The sequence below is a fragment of the Aquarana catesbeiana genome, linkage group LG10, assembly GCF_042186555.1.
Source record: "Aquarana catesbeiana isolate 2022-GZ linkage group LG10, ASM4218655v1, whole genome shotgun sequence".
NCBI classification, from domain to species: Eukaryota; Metazoa; Chordata; class Amphibia; order Anura; family Ranidae; genus Aquarana; species Aquarana catesbeiana.
Window position 1 is genome coordinate 161,733,112 of NC_133333.1, and position 21,111 is coordinate 161,754,222.

At 39.7% G+C, this 21,111-nt stretch overlaps 1 protein-coding gene across 2 annotated transcripts in view; it reads left to right on the plus strand.

The window, feature by feature from the left end:
• Positions 1-21,111, plus strand: part of TTYH1 (tweety family member 1) — a 245,107-nt gene that overhangs the window by 206,252 nt on the left and 17,744 nt on the right. For both annotated transcript variants that reach the window (XM_073602865.1, XM_073602866.1), the window contains exons 7-10: positions 6,012-6,087; positions 12,633-12,688; positions 16,118-16,210; positions 18,742-18,834. In XM_073602865.1, coding sequence (XP_073458966.1) covers positions 6,012-6,087; positions 12,633-12,688; positions 16,118-16,210; positions 18,742-18,834 — 318 coding nt within the window. The remainder of the gene's footprint in view (positions 1-6,011; positions 6,088-12,632; positions 12,689-16,117; positions 16,211-18,741; positions 18,835-21,111) is intronic.

Genomic DNA, 21,111 nt, shown 5'->3' on the forward strand with positions numbered 1-21,111 from the left:
CTAACCCAGAACAGGTTTGCAGATAAGGAGCGCAGATTTGAACTAACATTTGCCAATTGTATAGCTGATCCTTGTCAGAGACTCAGAAATCACTGAAAATAGTGGGTCAGCATAACAGTCAGTTACAATTTTTTTACCCAGGTATGTTACCTACTACACTGTACCCAACACTCCTGTGACCTATTTCGGGTATATACTATTTCTTATACAACAACGTCTTCTCCTCCACAGCTTGCGGCACTACAAACTACAATTAGGGGACACGTGTGTTCCAATACCATAGAAAGAAAGTTCACAGAGAAAAAAGACAGCAGTTGCAGAAAACATTATCGCCTTCATACCATGGGGCATCCATTTTGTTGGCTATGGCCAATTAATCTATCAAGAATAATCATATTGCTTTGTCACTGGGAGGAAGGAGGAGTAAAACTTGGGAGCTGATATTGCCAACTCAATATTTCTGGAATACAGGCTACTTTGGATTATTGTGAGGAGTACAAAATGCTCTTAATGAGTGCTTACTAATATTATTTGATATTCAAACCGGAATTGGTGCTTACAACAAATCATATTTCCATGTAAAAACAACAAAAGAATAAAGTACAAGGCACAGAGACCTAAATGCAGTAATATTATTATTATTATTATTATACAGGATTTATATAGCGCCGACAGTTTACGCAGCGCTTTACAACAACATTAGGGCAGACAGTACAAGTACAATACAATTCGATACAGGAGGAATCAGAGGGCCCTGCTCGTTAGAGCTTACAATCTAGGAGATAAAAGTCAATTTAATATATACATGTAATTGCAATCACAGTGTGACTGTACAAATTAGCTTATCTTGAGCCTGAAAGGAGGCAGGGACTGGCAGCTTCCCATGGCCAGAGGTGGAGCTTTATCTGCCATGCAGTGAGTCCTGGATCCTAGCTGGATAATGGAAAAAGCATCCCAGCAGAAACCACCACAAGCAACGTGCTCATGGCTCAGAATTGAAGGAAAGAAGGGAAACACTTCTGGGTTAAAGAACGCTGGAGAGTGTTGGTAGACAATGCATTTCTGGAAGTTCTACCTCCTTTGTCAAGTCTACAGGGCAGCATAACTGGGATATATTTATAAGGAACTGCCAAAGATGATATTAACAAAATGCTGTAAAAAATACAATTTGAAATCAATAGTATAACAAATAAGATGCATCTAATTTATCACTGTAGCTGACTTTTTTCAAAGTACGCACCAGCCAGTTAATGGGGGGAGAACTTTATATTAAAACTGTATACTTAAAAATACACTAGAGAGGGATATTAACCACTTCAGCCCTGGTAGATTTGGCTGCTCAATGACCAGGCCATTTTTTGTGATACGGAACTGTGTTGCTTTAACTGACAATTGCGCGGTCGTATGACACTTTAGCCAAACAAAATTGACGTCCATTTTTTCCCACAAATAAAGCTTTCTTTTGGTGGCATTTGATCATCTGTGCAGTCTTTCTTTTTTGTGCTATAAACAAACAAAAAAGAGCAACAATTTTGAAAAAAACACAATATTTTTTTTTCTTTTTGCTATAATAAATATCCCCATTGCTGTTTAGCTTCATTGGGACACATTCAGGGGTTGTTGGAAACAACAGGTCTCACTATCTTGGCAAGAAGTCCACAGAAGATAATCTCCCCACTAAACATCAGGTAGCACCATATATAGTATTCAGATAATATTAACGGGTAGAGAGAAACCCAAATGACAAAAATGATAGAGAGGGAGAAGGGGGGTGGTGGTATAGACACAGCCAACGGGATCACAGCACTAATCGTATAGATATTTGGCCAAACACATATACATAGGTAGTGATAGTGAGCAAAAGCCCAAACTGCAGTCAGTAAATAGTAGTGAGACTATAGCAAGTTCACTAGTCCCACAGGGCCACCATGGTTTGTAATGTGTCCAGCATACCCCCCAAACAAAAGTGCACGTCCATCACAGGACATGAGTCACTGCTATGCCTTAGCCTGATGTACTTAGGTATGTCTACATTTGAGTTTTAGTTACTGAGATCTGTAAGCAATAGTTTTCTTTCAGTAGTGAAAATAAGACTAAAACAGGTAGGCATGTGAACATGAGCCTACTTGCTAATTAAAAGTGAAAATACAAAATATTCATATGCAATATTTCCTTTTTACCTGATTCATTAATTGCATTTTTTATACCTAAAATAAATACAAGAACATTTATACAAACCCACTATATATACTATAATTGCAGATAATTTAAAGGTGAATTCCAGGCGTGGTACATTTTTACAGTTACATTGGTCCAGCTTGTACCAATGTAACTCTGTATATACAATACCTGTACAATACACTTGGAAACTGGAAATCACTAAAGTAGACACCACTACTTCTGTGATCTCTAGTTGCTTTATGGTCCTGTGCTGAGTGGTTGGCCTGATGCACTGTGAACACAGGAGGTCTTCCACTTGGCACAGGTGCTATTTGAAGAATGCTTTGCATTTTTCCCAAATGAATGCAAAGTGTTCTCTGATTGGACAAGGTGAAGTTCATTATGTCACCTCCCTGCCTCTCCACCTCATCCAATCAGAGAACTCTTTGCATTCATTCAGAGCGGCTGCTGAGCGGGGACCTGGAAGCAAGTGTAGATTACTGGAGTAGTCATGTCTATTTCAATAATTCCCAGCTTCCAGGGGCATTGGCCAGGTATGGTATGTAAATAGATACTTTGGTCCAAGCTGTACCAATGTAACTTTAAAATATACCATACTTGGAATTCACAATCAGAAAGGTGGAGGGAAGCTTGGAGGCAGAGTACTTTGTAGCTTACAGAGTGAGTTACAGTGGAGGGATGGCACAGTACTTTACTGTTTGTAAACCAAGATGAAAGGGAATCTGCAAGGTTCTAAAACATTTGTTCTTATTTTTGCACAGCATAATGTTTTTATTTGATTGCAATCTCTGGAGAGTTGATGTTCCTCATATGTACTGGCCCTTTAAAGGTTCACACCAGAAGACTTCTCACATGCCTGAGCCTTGCAATATGCCATTGACAATTTGCACTTCCAGAATTCAGGAAAGTTTCCTCTTGCAGACAGCCTCCTGCAGTTTTCCCAAAATGGAAATATAGGTCTAGCCCTCAATTTTTTTATGAATCAGTTGTCAGCAACTGTGCTGTGCCTTTCATTTGCTCTCTGCTGGGGGGGGTCCTCCCGCCTCTGTTCTATTCTTTGTCCTGCTTGTATGCCCATCAAGCTCCATGAAGCGAGATAATTTAATTGGTCTATTTTATGTGCTGGGTCAGTGGTTTCTCCCACCCCTCACCCTCTGTCGCTTCTGTCAGTTTTAATTAACCTCCAAAATGAGGTATTTATGCAGTTATACTGAACCTGAATCACGTTGCCCAATTCACAGACACCTTTTCCTCCTCCCTGAGCCACATTTAACTCTCTGTGGGTCTGAAGTTCAAGTTCATTACTATTATGGGAATAGTAGAATAAGAGAGGGGGGTTCAGTCAATGTAGAGTGAAATGTTCATCTGCTCAGTCTACTGGGAAAACAGCAGGATGAAATGTTCACCGTCATGCAAAGATCACATTACGATGGAAGCAGAGATGGCCTAATCAGCTCTATTTTCTCTCTCACTTTGCTTTGCATGCTATAATAACAATCTGAGAAAATATTTGCATGACTTTGCAAACAAGACCCATGTGTGGAACAAGTAAAGATTTTAGATTTGGTTGGATGCGTGTAGGTTAAATCACTTCTTACACCTCTAGGGATCAAAACTAAAAAATGTTGAGCTAAAAAATGTGTGATCAAAATAGTATTTCTACAAAGAATTATAAAAAATATGCAGTGCTATAGTGACCCCTGAATACTGAATCAACCTATTTAGGCACCTGAAAGGAATGACTAGTGCCAGTCCTGGGCCTTGCTGTCCAGTTAAGCAGCCCATATATTACTTGATTTTCTTTACTTTCACCACAGGGGAAGTGAATGAAACTCATTTGATTCCCCTATCAACACATTCAGTGTTTTCTGGGAGAATGCCTCCTGCAGTGCTATTGTATTCTGCTGTCGGGGGGGGGGGGGGGGGGCACGGGGAGTCTTCCGGGTTGACAGAATACAGTGATTACTGTTAGAGGCTATAGCCACTGACAGTAATCACATGAAGAAAAATCCAACAGGCTGGTTGTACCCAAGTCAATAAGTCAATCGATGGATCCACTTGGTTACAATCAGCCTGCCCATACATGGATCGAAATTCGTCCAGTCCCTAATTAAAGTGCTAGGATTAGATTAGATAATGAAAAAGATTATCATTATTTTATTGCTGCGGGGATGGTTTTCTGCTTTGTTTTTAAGTCTGGGGACTCTGAGTTCAATTTGTGTAATGCACTTTAATATCAGTTAGAACTTTACATACTGTACTTGCTGAGTGGCTTTAGTTTTTTCCTTATGTAGCAAGACCCCGGGCCCCTAGAGGCCTAATGGTGACCTCCAGAGTTAGAGAGTTAGAGCTGATATTCTTCTGTGTAGAGTGGGTTACAAATGGTGTGTGTACTGCAAGATGAAATGGTGGGCGCCAGACACTTTTTGAATGCAAAGAGATTTATTGTCTCTTGAACAGAACTGTGGGAGAGAGGGTTAGGGCCAGGACACCCTTAAGTAGATGCATTGACAATTGTCAGACTCCAAGACTATAGGTAGACAGCTATACAGGTGAAGGCCTCCAGCCGGATAACACTTCTGTATAAGTAGGACCGCTGTCTTCTATGGCAACAATCTTGTAGAAGTTAATAACGGTAGTTGTATTCAACTATTGGCAACACAAACAGTTCTCTGCCTCCTCCACAGTTGTTCACTGTGGACGTTCGCTTAACGAACTCACAGTCTTTCACTAGACTTCAGGCCCAATCTCCACTGAATGCCCTGAGCTCTTCCACTTATAGCACTCAGTATCTTCCTCAAGCGTCACCCCCCGCTTCCCTGCTGGGTCCCTGGCTTGAAACTCACAGATACTCTTCAAACGTCACCTCTGCTGACCCGCTAGGTTCCTGGCTTGGCACTTGCTGATGCTCCACAAGTGTCACCTCTGCTGTCCCGCAGGGTCCCTGGCTTGGCACTTGCTGAAGTTTTCCCACTTCTTCACTGTCCCCGGATGATGAGAAGACTGCTCTGGTACTGGCTTCAGCTTACTCGCAGTGGTCTCCGGTAACAAAGTAGATGGTCCCTTAGTGGCGACAGCTTCCCCTTCTACTTCCGACCACAGCTGGTTTCCCATTAGGCTGAACCGCTACTTCTGGTTAGACTAGAAGCCAGCAATCCCAACCCAATGCTGCTCTCCTGCTCCTGGAAAGGCCCTCAGGCAGCCTAGCAGCCATATGTCTCCGGGATAGGCCTCAGGCTTCCGGCCTAGCAGCCCGGGGCAACGGAACACACATCCACCCAGACAGCCATCCAGGTGGCACAGAACCCCGATCACCTGACTCCACCCAAATAAATAGGCTCTCCCAGCAGGCCTAGGGACCAAAGAAAATCCCTGTTATTGGCTGAGACACCTCATCCATTCATGTATGAGCTTGCAAAGCCCTTGTCTTATCTAATGTCACCAGCATAGTGCCACCTGGTGACAGAACAGAAAAGGTGTAACAAGTCCAGATTTTAGAGAGGAATCAATTGATCATCTAACAAATTAGCCAAGGCAACTATTGACTGGAAAATACATTTTTGCCTAAACATCAGGGTGCTACATCTACATTAAATTTTTTCTGGCATGCCAAGTTCAATGTCTGCCGGTATTTTTTCTGAATGATCCTATACACCAGTTAAGTGTGCCATGGACATAATCATTCTGATAGAGGTGCATTAAGTAAGCTTTCTGTCTTTGCATAATTATAGTATTTCTTGGATGGTGGTACCAGTTTACTAAGTAATCTGACATGGTGCCTATAGTTGCTCTTTAATGTTTTATTTTATATTGTTATATAATCTCTACAGGGATTAAGTGATTTCTGTTTGGATCCAGATGAGTATATGATGAATCAGACTCAGGTGATCACAAACATCAGTCCAGGTAGGATTTTTTTTTTTTTATAAAGATGTTACATTATGCATTTAGGAAACCTATACTTGTCAACATATTCTCTTCTGACAACAAATTGATTACAATTTTAAAACTAAAAAATATACTCACAGAGATAGATATAAAAGTAACACTAAATTCTGTGTGTGTATATATATATATATATATATATATATATATATATATATATATATATATATATATATATACTATATTATGGATACATATATACTATTCCTCCTATTGCTCCTGCTGTTACCTGACTTCTTATTAGAAGGTACCTATGTTAATTCTTTATGGTCACACTGTAAGTAAGAGCGTAGCCACCCTCAAATGCTCACTTTCAAACTGGACTAGGGACTATAAACTATGTGATATGCAGTGTGCATAGAGCAGTGCAAAAACCATAGTCCAGTTCACTAATTTAGAAGTGCTCAGAAGCCTCCTAGATCATCCAATACAGTGAGTATAAAAAAGAATCACCCCCTTTAAAAAAAACACATTTTGTTGCATTGCAGCCTGAACACAGGCACAGTTTTTGTTTTATCCATCTGTATTTAGTGCAACTGATAACATCTAAGTGAAAGATATGACACCAACATATCAGGGAAAAAAAAAGTCAAGAACGGAATCACTGAGTTGGAAAAAGGATCACCCCCATTCCTATAAATGACTTGGAAACTCAATCGGGTATACCTAATCACGTTCTCAATGGCACACAATGCCATTTAAACTGTGACCAGATGTGGTCATTTTGATTAGCTCATCATGAAAAGAGCTTTCCTGGAGCATTTCAGTCCAGTCCCTGGTAGTGCAACTAAAGTAAACAATCAACTATGGGTGGCAAGGCACTGTCAAAAGATCTCTGGGATAAGGTTGTGGACATGCACAAGTCAGGATATGGTTACAAAAAAAAATTCAAAGGCTATTTCAAAGGTATTTGGTACAACACAGACCCTCTCTCGATCAAGACATCGCTCCAAATTGGATGAAAGAACCAGGAGGAAACTGGTCAGAGAGGCTACCGAGAGGCCTACAACACCTCTGAAGCCGTTGTAGGAATTTATGACAAAGAGTTCAAGAGGTCATTGTGTGCATGTGACAACAATATTACAATTTCTTCACAAACGTGGCTTGTATGGGAGGGTTGCAAGAAAAAAAGCCACTCCTCAAGAAAAGCCACATGTAGTCACGACTGAACTTTGCCAAAACGCACCTTGAAGATCCTGAGGCCACATGGAAAAAGGTGTTATGAGCAGATGAGCCTAAAATTGAATTATTTGGCCTCAAAACTAAATGATATGTCTGGCAGAATTCCAATACAGCTCACCATTCAAATAACCAAATTCCTACACTAAAGCATGGAGGTGGTAATATCCTGTTATGGGGGTGTTTCTCTGCAGCAGGGACTGAAGCACTCACACCTCATTGAAAATCTATGGAATGACTTAAAGACTGCAGCTCACAAATGGTCACCATCAAATTTACCTCAACTTGAGCAGTTCTGCAAAGAACTATGGGCAAATATTGCAAAGTCTAGATGTGCAAAGTTAGTACAGACATATACCTACAGACTAAAGGCTGTAATTAAAGCAAAAGGTGGTTCAACAAAATACTGACATAAAGGGGTGATCCTTTTTCCAACTCAGTGATTCTGTTTTTTTCTGACATGTTGGTGTTATATCTTTCACTTGATGTTATAGGTTGGACTAAGTAAATACAGCTGCATAAAACAAAAACTATGTCTGTCTTCATTTCAGGCTGCAAAGCAACAAAATATGCAAGGGGGGGATTCTTTTCTATACCCACTGCATATAATTATAGGACCCGTTCAAGTTTATAAAATCCACAAGATGCTTTTTTTTCTAAAATATTATATATACAGTATACTTATTTCCAAAATACTGTGTAATCCATAAATGCCAGCAGGTAACTGCACTGCACCTGTACACAGGTGCTATGTTGCAATTAACACTCCACAATATGAATACTATCAAAACCAAGTGCGTTTCAAAGCTTAATTGCTTATATGTTGTTCCTTGGTATATGTTGGCAGTGATGGTTAAGGTGCAGCAGACCAGGGTGGTAAGTGCTGTGGGCGAATCCAAATGGTATGCATGCAGATCTTGTATAGGACTCCTTTAGTGGCTGTGACACCAGTCCCAGGGCTGGAGCCACTCGTACTTGAAGTGATGCGCCGGAAATGACCTCACCAAGGAGGGGTTCAGGAGTTCACGGAGGATGTTACAAGAAGGCAAAAAAAATACAGTAAGGTACAATTTAGTGAAAATAGATTACAGATCCATTAAGTAGTAGATGTGTATGGCTTATTTAGGAAAAATAAGGATATTGTTTAGATTAACTTTAAGTAGATCTATGCATGTTCAAAGCGGAGCCAGAAAATCCACTATGGAAAATCTGCATACAAACCTACAGTAATCAGCAACAATAAGCCAGATACTGTAAGGACAATTGTGGCTGCTCATGTGTAATGTGTTCACATATGTCAAACCCTAGAGAAGGTTGCTCAGTTCCACAATGTAATCTGGAGTCAGCTGGCACAAATTAACAAATCAATTTAGAGAAGAACATACTATTGCCATGTGGCTATGACAGGCCCATACTTATACTCATTCCCATGGTAACTGCATTCAGTATAGATATTTATTACATTTATTAAAACATTAATCACTAAAAACTAATGCTGGCACAACCCCATTAAAGAGCTAGCAATCAGAATTAAAGTACAGTTTCCTAATTACGTTCAGTCTGGCCTCAAAGTTTATGTATAGCTAAAACGTCCTTATTTTGTTTTTTAATGGGCTTTGATCCTTTGTCATTTTTAATGCTCAATTAAAGAAAAAGCCAGCGCAGTACCCATGAAGCTTAAAAAGTTAGAGGTAAAATTACAAAAAGAGTCACAACATTATAAGAAGTCAAAGCATCCACCACATTCCAAGGCCACAGAGGACCCCTTTCTCATGTGAAGGTGAGTTATGACTGTATCCGTATTTTCATGAGAAAAGGGTTCTCTGTGGTCCCAAAATGTGGGCAATGCTATGTGATTTCTTATTTTTTTGGTGACCAGTCTTGTATTTTAACCTCAATACATTTTTGTTTTTGTATTTTAACCTCAATAAATTTTTGAGGTACATAGTTAGTGTGCTGGTTATAGCTACAACACAGTGTAAACATAAGTTAAGTACTCCATTGTTGGGTGTACAGATATACAGTGCATCCAGAAATTATTCACAGTGCTTCACTTTTTTCACATTTTGTTATGTTACAGCCTTATTCCAAAATGGAATAAATTCATTATTTTCCCCATAATTCTACAAACAATACCCCATAATTACAACGTGAAAGAAGTTTGTTTGAAATCTTTGCAAATTTATTTAAAATAAAAAATGAAAAAAAAATCACATGTACATAAGTATTTACAGCCTTTGCCATGACACTCCAAATTGTGCATCTTGTTTCCACTGATCATCCTTGAGATGGTTCAACAACTTGATTGGAGTCCACCTGTGGTAAATTCAGTTGATTGGACATGATTTGGAAAGGCACACACCTGTCTATATAAGGTTCCACAGTTAACAGTGCATGTCAGAGCACAAACCAAGCCATGAAGTCCAAGGATGTGTCTGTAGAAAGCAAGGGGGCTCTGGGACTTTAAATGAGGTGCATCAGAAATAAGAAAGGTGAGTGAGGCACAAGACATGTGGTAAGAGAAATTGTAAAATTGTTTAATTGGCATATAAACAAAGCATGTCTCATAAACATGTGATACATGGTTGAACCTGAGTATTTCTAATAATCTACAAGGCGATGGCATACAAAAAAGAGGAATTCATATATATACATGCACGCATCTAAAATCGCATAGTATCCCATGGAAGTAACTAGTATAAAAAGCCAAATGCTTATTGTAATTGTCTGTGCCCCCCGAAACAGGATTGTATCAAGAAGATCTGGGGAAGGTTACAGAAAAATTTCTGCAGCATTGAAGGTCCCAATGAGCACAGTGGCCTCCATCATCTGTAAATGGAAGAAGTTTGGAACCACCATGACTCTTCCCAGAGGGAGCCTCCCAGCCAAACTGAGCAATCAGGGGAGAAGGGCCTTAGTCAGGGAGGTGACCAAGAACCCCATGGTCACTCTGACAGAGCCCCAGCATTTCTCTGTGGAGAGAGGAGAACCTTCCAAAAGAACAACCATCTCTGCAGCACTCCACCAATCAGGCCTATATGGTAGAGTGGCCAGACGGAAGCCACTCCTCAGTAGAAGGCACATGACAGCCTTCCTAAGTTTGCCAAAAGGCACCTGAAGGTCACTCAGACCATGAGAAACAAAATTCTCTGATCTGATGAAACAAAGAATGAACTCTTTGGTCTGAATGGCAAGTGTCTGGTGGAAACCAGGCACCGCTCATCACCTGGCTAATACCATCCCTAGAGTGAAGCATCGTGGTGGCAGCATCATGCTGTGGGGATGTTTTTCAGGGGCAGGAACTGGGAGACTAGTCAGGATCGAGGGAAAGATGAATGCAGCAATGTACAGAGACATCCTTAATGAAAACCTGTTCTAGAGCGCTCTGGGCCTCAGACTGGGACAAAGGTTCATCTTCTAAGAGGACAACGACCCTGAGCACACAGCCAAGATAACAAATGAGTAGCTATGGACAACTTTGTGAATGTCCTTGAGTGGCCCAGCCAGAGCTCAGACTTGAACCTGATTGAACATTTCTGGAGAGATCTGAAAATGGCTGTGCACTGACGCTCCCTATCCAACCTGATGGAGCTTGAGAGGTCCTGCAAAGAAGAATGGGGGAAACTGCCCAAAAATAGGTGGCCAAGCTTGTAACATCATACAAAAAGACTTTTCGGCTGTAATTGGTGTCAAAGGTGCTTCAGCAAAGTATTGAGCAAAGGCTATGAATACTTAGGTACATGGGATTTTTTTCGTTTTTTGTTTTATATAAATTGGCAAAGATTTCAAACAAACTTCTTTCATGTTGTCATTATGGGGTATTGTTTATAGAATTATAAGGAATTTAATCCACTTTGGAATTAGAGTGTAACAACAAAATATGGTAAAAGTTAAGCGCTGTGAATACTTTCTGGATGCACTGTAGTGCAGAATGGATTTTTATTGGTGTCTATGTCCCTGTGACCTCTGTTACTGAGGCAGAAAGTAATGGGAAATTCTGAATTTTCATCAAGAAGATTGACTATGCCTCCCGTTTCCACCCACGTGTCCCATTCGTAGAAGCCGTGCTACAGCTTCTGTGAATAAAACAGGATCTAAGAACGGAGGACAGGCGGATGGTTGATATGTTGATTCATAGATCGAATTTCATTTATAGAAACTCTAGTACAGCTTCTATGAATGGAGGAGCTGGGTGGAGTGGGTGGACATAGTCCATCTCTCTAGAAGTTAGTGTGTGACAGCCCCTTAGTTCTGTTAACCAATGCTGCACTAGAAGATTACAGTGGCAGGGGTGGTTGGGCATGAATGAAGAAGGATTTCAACTAAAAGAAGAGCCATCAGCGTAAGAGACACATCCTACTAACTCTAATGCTGTGTACACACGACCGGACTTTCAATGGACTGAATCACGTCTGACTTTTCGACTGAATTTCGATGGACTTTCCGATGGACTTCCGTTGAATCAGACTTGTCTACACACACTCACACCAAAGTCCGACAGATTAGACCGTGATGACATATGACCGGACTAGAATAAGGAAGTTCATAGCCAGTAGCCAATAGCTGCCCTAGCATCGGTTTTCAGCCGTCGGACTAGCAAACAGACGAACTGATTTTTCTACCAGACTCAAGTCCGTCGGAAAGATTTGAAACATGTTCTAAATCTAAAGTCCGTCACATTTTCGACAGAAAAGGTCCACTGCAGGTGAAGCCCACACACGGTCGAATTGTCCGATGGATTCGTTCCATCGGACAAGTTTGGTCGAAAAGTCCGGCCATGTGTACACGGCATAAGTGCACCCTTGTGCTGATTTTTCAGTTTTTTATTGAGGTTGCACGTAGATTTTAATCATTCCCTACTCTATTCAAAAATAAAAAAGTTTTGGCTATACGTTCACTTTACCAGCCAGTGGCATCTGACAACTATAATCTCTATGTCTAATGGTTTCCCAACTTGTAGTATACAATTATTGGCTTTAGTATCTATGTATGTTATTTGCCTTAAAAATCATTCCAAAATACTTTTTTTTAAAGGTAAAAACCCTGCTTGGTTATTGTTTACTGTGTCCTGCAGGGGCGATTTGCCTTTTTTTGCTGACCTGAAAGAAAATGACAGTGAAGGGATTTCTCATTTTAGACAGGTGTAACCTTAAAATGGGACCATATTGGGTAATAAAAAAATATAAATAATAAGTTTGCTTTTACATACACTTTAGTTTTGTTTGTTTGATTAAATAAAATGTGTGCCTTGTGATCAGTGATGTTTCTGTCAAACTTTTTGCTGATTTACAGTGCCTAAACTTTCTTTTTTTTCTTTTTTATCCTAGATATTTTAGAGTATTACATTACGTGTAACCAGGAAGTTGCAAACCCCTTTCGACAGGTACTGCTAAATTACACTAAATGGTTGTTAAAAAAATTGAAACATTAACCACTTAAGGACCGGAAGGATTTGCCCCCTTAATGGCCAGGTCATTTTTTGCGATACGGCACTGTGTCGTTTTAACTGACAATTGTGCGGTCGTGCGACGTTGTACCCAAGCAAAATTGACATCCTTTTTTTCCAACAAATAGAGCTTTCTTTTGGTGGTATTTTATTTCTTGCGCTATAAACACAAAAGGAGCGAAATTTAAAAAAAAAAACAATATTTTTTTACTTTTGGCTATAATAAATATCCCCAAAAAAATGTAAAAAAAGCTTTCTTCATGAGTTTAGGCCAATATGTATTCTACATATTTTTGGTAAAAAAGGGGTTGAGTGTTTCCTAGGGGGGTGTTTCTAACTGGTGGGGGTAGTGTACTGACTGGAGGAGGAGAGAGATCACTGTTCCTGATCACTAGGAACAGAAGATCTCTCTCCACTCCCCTGTCAGAACGGGGATGTGTGTGTGTTTACACACACACATCCCTGTTCTGACTCTCTATGGAGCGGTCGCGGGTGGCCATCGGACATTGCGGCCGCCGGCCACGCGCATCGGCTTCCAGCGGCAGGCGCATGCCTCCTATCACTCTTAAAGCGGCCGATGTACATCAACGGCGATTCGCCCAGGAGAGCCAACCTGCCGCAGTATATAGACGGCGGCTGGTCGGCATGTGGTTACAATATGCTTAATTGCTATAAGAAATTAAATATATGTAAACTCTAACAATAAACTTCTATAATTTGCTGTTTTTTGGTCTTCTAAATATACCATTGAAAGTGTTTTGTTATATCTGTTTGATAAGTGCAGAAAGTACCTGTTGATTTTGCCAGAAATATTGTGAACTGGTAACTTCCTGTGCTCTCTACCTGTTATGAAGATGAGGAGGGGAGAGGAAATAAGGAGAGATCTGTGTTCTTTTGTATCATCAGAACTATAGTAGGCAGGGCTGACACCACATACCTAAGGATTCAAATCTGTGCTGTCATGTCAAAAAGGAGTGCAGGAGCATACTATATTTCTGGAAAATCAACAGATATTTTCTGTGTTTGCAGTGTATTTGTAGGGATAACACATGGGGAAAAGTGCATGTATTCCAGATTGAGGTCAGGCATATACATCTAACTAAAGTTGGGGTGTTTGCAGATTGTGGGCTAAATGTAATCAGAGAGCCAAGCACTGGTCCAAGTAAATAATGTCCTGAATTATGTAGACTGCTTCCTTCAGATTACTGTACTTATTCTTTAATGGTTTTTGTACTTCTTTCTACATTATGTGTCTAAGGAGATGGTAGGAGCACACTATATTTCTGGCACATCATTCAACGGTCATTTGTGTTTAACAGATGGGGAAATCTGCATGTATACTAGAGCTGTACTAAAGTTTTATTTTGTTTTCATATATGCTTTAAAAGAAAAGTGCCCCCCCCCCCCCCCCCCCCACCAGCCTTTGCACATAGGATTAAAGAGAACATACTTCTTGATTTCTGCAGAAACAGCCTTTCTACCAGCAGTCCTATCCTGTGTTAGCCCAGTGTTTACCAGACACTGCATTTATAGCTCTCATTTTGATAAGGTGCATATGCTAAGCTTAAGGTGGGTTCTTGGCAGATAGGTTATTATTCTCTAATATCAAACCCTATCTCCAGTTTGGTGCATAGGCCTGACTGTAATTAGCTTCAAACACTGGTCCTAGCAAATATTGCACCAAATTATGCATTGGCTGTGTTCTTCAAATTACAGATCCTGTGTTCAACTTTTCTTTTTTTTTTTTTTTTTTTTTTTTGTGCAAAGGTTGGGAGAGTCAATATAAGGTTTCTAGGGATGCAAGAGTACAGCAGTACAAGGTCCTTTTGGTCCCTTCAAGTACCTGTGTCAACTCTTGTGGCCCTGTGAAAGTTCTTTGGATCTTAAGATGTAAATGGAATTTTGACTTTTACGTAAGTTTAAACTTTGTTCCAGTGAGTAGTAGAGGCTCTTGCCTAAGTCTTGTCCCTTCATCAGGGCAAAGCATTTGTAGTTCTGTCCATTCAATTTCTAAATTTACACAGCCCACCAGACAACAGAGCCACGTTGATGACCTGATTTTTCTGTACTGCAATTAAGTATTACAACTAGGTCACCTCCACATCCCCAGATCTGCTGCACAGGGTGTTACAGTGAAGGATGATAATAAGCCAAATTCAGGTAATTCAGGTAATTAGCTTCCAATAATACATAGCCATAGTTACATAGTCAGTCAGGTTGAAAAAAAGACACAATTCCATCCAGTTCAACCATAAAAATAAATAAATAAATAAATAAATAAAAAATAATATCAAACAATCCCATGTACACAATCCTTCACCCACAGTTGATCCAGAGGAAGGCGGAAAACCCCAACAAACATGATCCAATTTGCTACAGCCGGGGAAAAAATTCTTTCCTGACCCCCGAGAGGCAATCGGATTTTACCTGGATCAACTTTACCTATAAATGTTAGTACCCGGTTATATTGTGTGCATTTAGGGAAGAATCCAGGCCTTTTTTAAAGCAATCTACTGAGCTGGCCAGAACCACCTCTGGAGGGAGTCTAGTCCACATTTTCACAGCTCTTACTGTGAAGAAACCTTTCCGTATTTGGAGATGAAATCTCTTTTCCTCTAGGCGTAAAGAGCGCCCCCTTGTCCTCTGTGTTGACCGTAAAGTGAATAACTCAACACCAAGTTCACTATATGGATCCCTTATATATTTGTACATGTTGATCATATCCCCCGTAATCTCCTCTTCTCAAGAGAGAATAAATTCAGTTCCTCTAATCTTTCCTCATAGCTGAGCTCTTCTATGCCTCTTATCAGTTTGGTTGCCCTTCTCTGCACTTTCTCCCGTTCCTTGATATTCTTTTTGAGAACTGGTGCTCAAAACTGAACTGCATATTCCAGATGAGGTCTTACCTATTATTTGTACAGGGTCAAAACTATATCTCTTTCTCTCGAGTTCATACCTCTCTTTATGCAAAAAAGGACTTTGCTCGCTTTGGAAACTGCAGCTTGGCATTGCGTGTTATTATGGCGCTTATGATCTACCAAAACTCCCAGATCCTTCTCCACTATGGATCCCCCAGTTGTACTCCCTCTAGTATGTATGATGCATGCATATTCTTAGCCCCCAAGTACATAACTTTACATTTATCAACATTAAAACTCATCTGCCACATAGTCGCCCAGTTAGACAGTGCATTGAGGTTGGCTTGTAAATACATTTCAAATCTTTTTGTATTGCATTAATGCATGACGTTTTACATTAAATAAAAGCTTACCATTAAACTGCTGCAATGTTTACTACAGAAAATGATTAATGCATATTTTTGTTGTGTATGTACATAGATAGGTAAATCTAGTTCTTTTTACACAGAAATTGACCATGTCACAGAGATCTCTGTCCAATATTCATCCTCAGCTTCATGGTTTGGAAAGAGAAGCAATACCGCAATTTCCAACAGCAGAAGTAAGTACATGTAGTTTACTTTCTAGTGTAGCAAAATTCAACTCCAGCCACAGAGAAAAGTTTGTATTCAGTAGTTCATTGCTCCATCTCTTTCCTCAAAGCCATAAAAATAATGTAACCCCCTACACTTGGATTCATTCATTATTTGTTTATTTTACATTATGGAGCATTAGTGCAAGAGCATCTTTTAGCTCAGTATTGGGCAAAACGGTAGGGAGTTACTGGATATTTCAATGAAGATATCTTGTCAAACAGATTTTACAGAACAGCTCCCACAAACACTTTGGTGCCCAAATACTAAGGCATTCAGGCAATAAGGTAATAAACATTATTTAAACAAACACCACCGACTATTGCGAGTTGGCTATGCAAATTAGAGGACATAAACAAAATGGAAGACTTGATACTCACGGCGCAGAATAAGCTTGAAAAGTACTCCAAAATGTGGAGGCTCTGGAATCTGTTTATATTGTCTGATGAAGAGTTGACCTTACTCAGATCATAAAACGTTCTCTAGCGACTGCTTAGTCTGCCCACCTACACCACTGGAATCCTTCTCCACCGTGACACCCCCCCCCCTCCACCCTTTCCTCCTCTTTCCTCCACCCCTCTTTTTCTATTTTCTTTTCTGTCTCTCTCTACTCTGATCTTTGGAAATACAAAAAAAGACGATAGGATTGGGCGGTCTAATGTCTCATCTTGTAGTTACTATGCATCGTTTTATGTCTAACATAACAAAAAAAAGAAAGCTATATTAGACATACCTACTATTTACATATATGTGGGCCATTGTTAGCTCTGTATGCAGATTTAATTGTTGGACAAATTATATATTGTTTATTTTTATGTTGATGTTATACTTGGGCTTTGCCCTCCCTGAGCTTTAATAAAAAATTATATTTGAAAAAAATAAAAAAATAAACATGATTTATTTCTGTTATGAAGAAGAGTTATGAATACCACTGGTTTGCATAGCTTACTGCTGGTAAATGTGTTTAATGTATGTATGATAGTTTGTCCCCCCTACACCACCACGATCTAGACCACTGTGCTTAGGCTTAATGTGTCAGTATAGTCTTGCATGTATTTCTTAGCCTACTGTGGCCTAGAAGTGCCTATACTCCTACAAAAGGCAAAAATACTAGGTAGTAGAGATTTGGCCTAGGAATGCAACAGTTTCCACCCTTTGTAGTTGGAAACAGAGGTTCTGTTTATTGATTGTAGGCTGGTTTATGGACAAGCTTCTGCATATCTTGTCCCAGTTTGATGATGATTATGGTTGCACCAGGTACCCAAGTACACTTCACTCCCAGTACAGGAGTGGTATTGGCATATCTGCACTGGCCTTGTTTTAGGAGGTAAAGGGATTGATTTGAAGCATTATAGAGTGACGTGATTAAAAAAAGTCAACTTGTAAGAAAGAAAGATGGGGCTTTGCACCTGTTGTGTATTACCTGTAAATTATTATCTGCACTCAACAAGACACATATCTCCTTTTATTTAGGTATGTTCACAGCTAAATGAGTCAAAGAGGTGCACCCCCTCTTATTTGCTTATAAGTACTGATATAGAATTTCAGTTACAGGTAGTCAACAAATGAAAAGGCAGTGTTGGGTTTCTAACTATCAATGAGCACTTAAAATACATTTTAAGTGCTCATTGATCAAACCAAAGTTTATTCTTGTAATAAAAAAGTCTTAAAAAAGATTAGTGTAAGCATTTCTATACTAAAACTGACCAAACAAATATCATTTCTCTTCTAAAGTCTTCATGGACTTTAGAAGAGAAATTATGAACTTATTACTTTCCCAAAGTCTTGCAGCCTTTTCATACTTCTCTTATACAGCTTCTTTTATTTCCTGACCTGCTTTACTGACCTATTTTGTTTGATGGTTTGCCTCTTTCTTTTCATAAATTTCAAGATAAAAAAATTTCACCCAATACTGTGTATGTGCATTTAGAAGCGTCAAACGTTTTTTTCTGCCAACACTCTTCTGCTTCTGGATGTAATGGCAGTGTTTTTTTTTTTCCTGCCTCTAAACTCCTCTAAAAGCCTATGGGGGTTATTTACTAAAGGAAAATCCATTTTGCACTGCAAGTGCACTTGAAAGTGCACTGAATAGCACTTGGAGGTGCAGTCGCTGTAGATCCGATGGGGACATGCAAGGAGAATAAAAAAACAGCATTTTAGCTTGCACGTGATTGGATGATAAAATCAGCAGAGCTTCCCCTCGTTTCAGATCTACCCCTTAGATGTAGAGCGACTGTACTTCCAAGTGCAATTTCAGTGCAAAGTGGATTTGCCTTTCGTAAATAACCCCCTATGTGTGCATGGAAACATAGGACAACATGCAAGGGTGTTTAGAGGCAGAAAAAAAATGTCAGATGCCAATAGGAGCTGTTGAAAAAAACATCCAGTGTTTAAAAGAATTTAGTGTTAGCAGTTGTTTTGTTTTGCCTTGTATATAAGCATCTTATTTAGAATTTAGACATTAATATAAGTCTGTTCTTACCTTCCTTTTCCCAAACAGAAAAACTTATTAGTGGTCCAGGCCATGCTGAATACAACAGAGGGAAATTTTCATCATTTGGTTGCTTTGCTGAATTGCCGAGGCCTTCACAAGGTACGTAAAAGCTTGATCTTTGATATAGCTGAAAGTGGAAATCCAGCCAAAACTTTTCTTTTAGCTTTGGATCGGGTGGAGAAGAATATATAAAAAAAAACAAAAAACCTTGGGCTTTTATTGCTGTCTTTAAGTAGAATTCCCTTAACTTGGTAACCCTAATTTACTAAATAAAATTAACAAGATCAAAGATAATTAATTAAGGTATGATTGGATTGTTGCCCTGTATGCATGTATGTACGCACATGCAATTTCAATCTATAGACCTAACTAGCTGATTTTTTATTGATCTTATTGATCTTTATTGTGTACGACAGGGTTCCTGCTTGCTGTGCGTGCTGAATATGTTTTTTGCCTCATGTTTCTAAAATGTTCACCACAGAAAGTGCATGCCAAAAAAATTTCTGAAAAAAACCTGAATATTAAAGTCTATGGGACACAAACATGAAAAATCAAAAAGTGCTCATTTTAAAGGCGTATATATGCCTCTTTTCCCGCGGCCTGCCAGGTTGTGTGCTCGGATAAGGGTCTGGTATGTATTTTGGGGGGACCTCTAAGCCATTTTTTTTAAATTTTGTCACAGGGTTCCCCTTAAAATCAGGCCTGATATGGATTTTAGGGGGACCCCCCACGCAATTTTTTTTAAATTTTGACTCGGGGTTCCCCTTAATATTTATATCAGACCCAAAGGGCCTGGTAATGGACTGGGGGGGACCCATTGCTCTTTTTTTCAATGAGTTTTATCTATATTGCCGAGACCCGACAATTCATTAAAGCCGCGAGTAGTTTTAAATGACAATTTTTCCTTTAGAAATGTCATTTTGCTGCGGTAGTGTTCTAAACATGGGAAAAATGCGCCACTTTATAGGCATACTATAGACACCCCCCAGGCACAATATTTAAAGGAATATTTCATTTTTATTGTTTCACTTTAAGCATTAAAAAAATCACTGCTCCCGAAAAAACGGCCGTTTTAAAAAAAAATGTTTTGCGTTGATACATGTCCCCTGGGGCAGGACCCAGGTCCCCAAACACTTTTTATGACAATAACTTGCATATAAGCCTTTAAAATTAGCACCTTTGATTTTTCATGTTAGTGTCCCATAGACGTAAATGGTGTTCCGAATTTTCCCCGAACACCGCATATTGTTCGGTGTTCGCAGAACATCCGAACAACCAAAGTTCAGACCCGAAATTATGCTCAGGCCGAACTGTTCGCCCATCTCTAGTCAGCACTGCCTGTGTTGATATGTAAATCATGCAAATATCTTTCCTGCATCCCCGCCGGGAGAAGACAGTGATTATCGCTAGCAGCTCTAGCAAGCGAATCTGGAAGCTTGGTTGTACCCAAGTTGATTGATCGATTAACTTGGTACATTCAACCTGCCCATTAATGGTTTGAATTTTAGACGATTCCTGCTGAACCTGTCAAAATTCGAACCATGTATGGCAGGCCCTATGCAGAAGATAGAAGTAATTTTTTTTTAGCTGACAGTGGGATAGGCTTCCCTGAAGAGATGAGATTTCAAGGATTACCTAAAGGAGGTAAGAGTAGGAAAAAGTTGCGCAGATCGGGGTAGGGAATGCCAGAGGATAGAAGAGGGTCTGGAGGTCAGTGTGGGAGGGAATGACAAACGATGGAGATAGAGAGCAAGAGGTCCTGAGAGCAGTGAACATTTTGGGTAATATCTTAAGATGAGGTTGCTGATGTAGCTGGGGGCACAGTTGTGGATGGCTTTTTATGTTAATATTAGTATTTTGAATTCAATATTTTGGGCTAATAGAAGCCAATAGAGGTACTAGCAGAGGGGGGTTACAGCCACTGAATGGTTGGTGAAGTGCAGGGGTTGTAGCAACATTCATGATAGAAGGAAGGAGGGGGTAGCCTGTGTAAAAGTAGGCCAATGAGATAGGAGCTGCAAAAGTTAAGGTGAGAATTTGTAGCTTTCTGATGTCGTTTGTTAAGAAGGGGTGAATTTTGGAAATGTTGGAAAGTTTAAGGTGGCAAGAGTTGGAAGTGGACAGCCATCCTTTGCACAAAGGCTGTGCCTGTACTACAAAGGTCAACTTTGAGCTTTTCCCAGAGTTGGAAATCTTCCAAAAAGACACATAAAGCTAAGAACAAACATTTTTACAGAACTACAAAATAGGTTTGGACATACTCTTAAGGTACCTAACAAAGGAGTTATTACTCAACACCACTAAATAGGATTCAAGGTTTCATTCTCCCCCAGTAATTTTTTATAGGTGGTTTGTGGCTTCTATGTATTAGGTTTG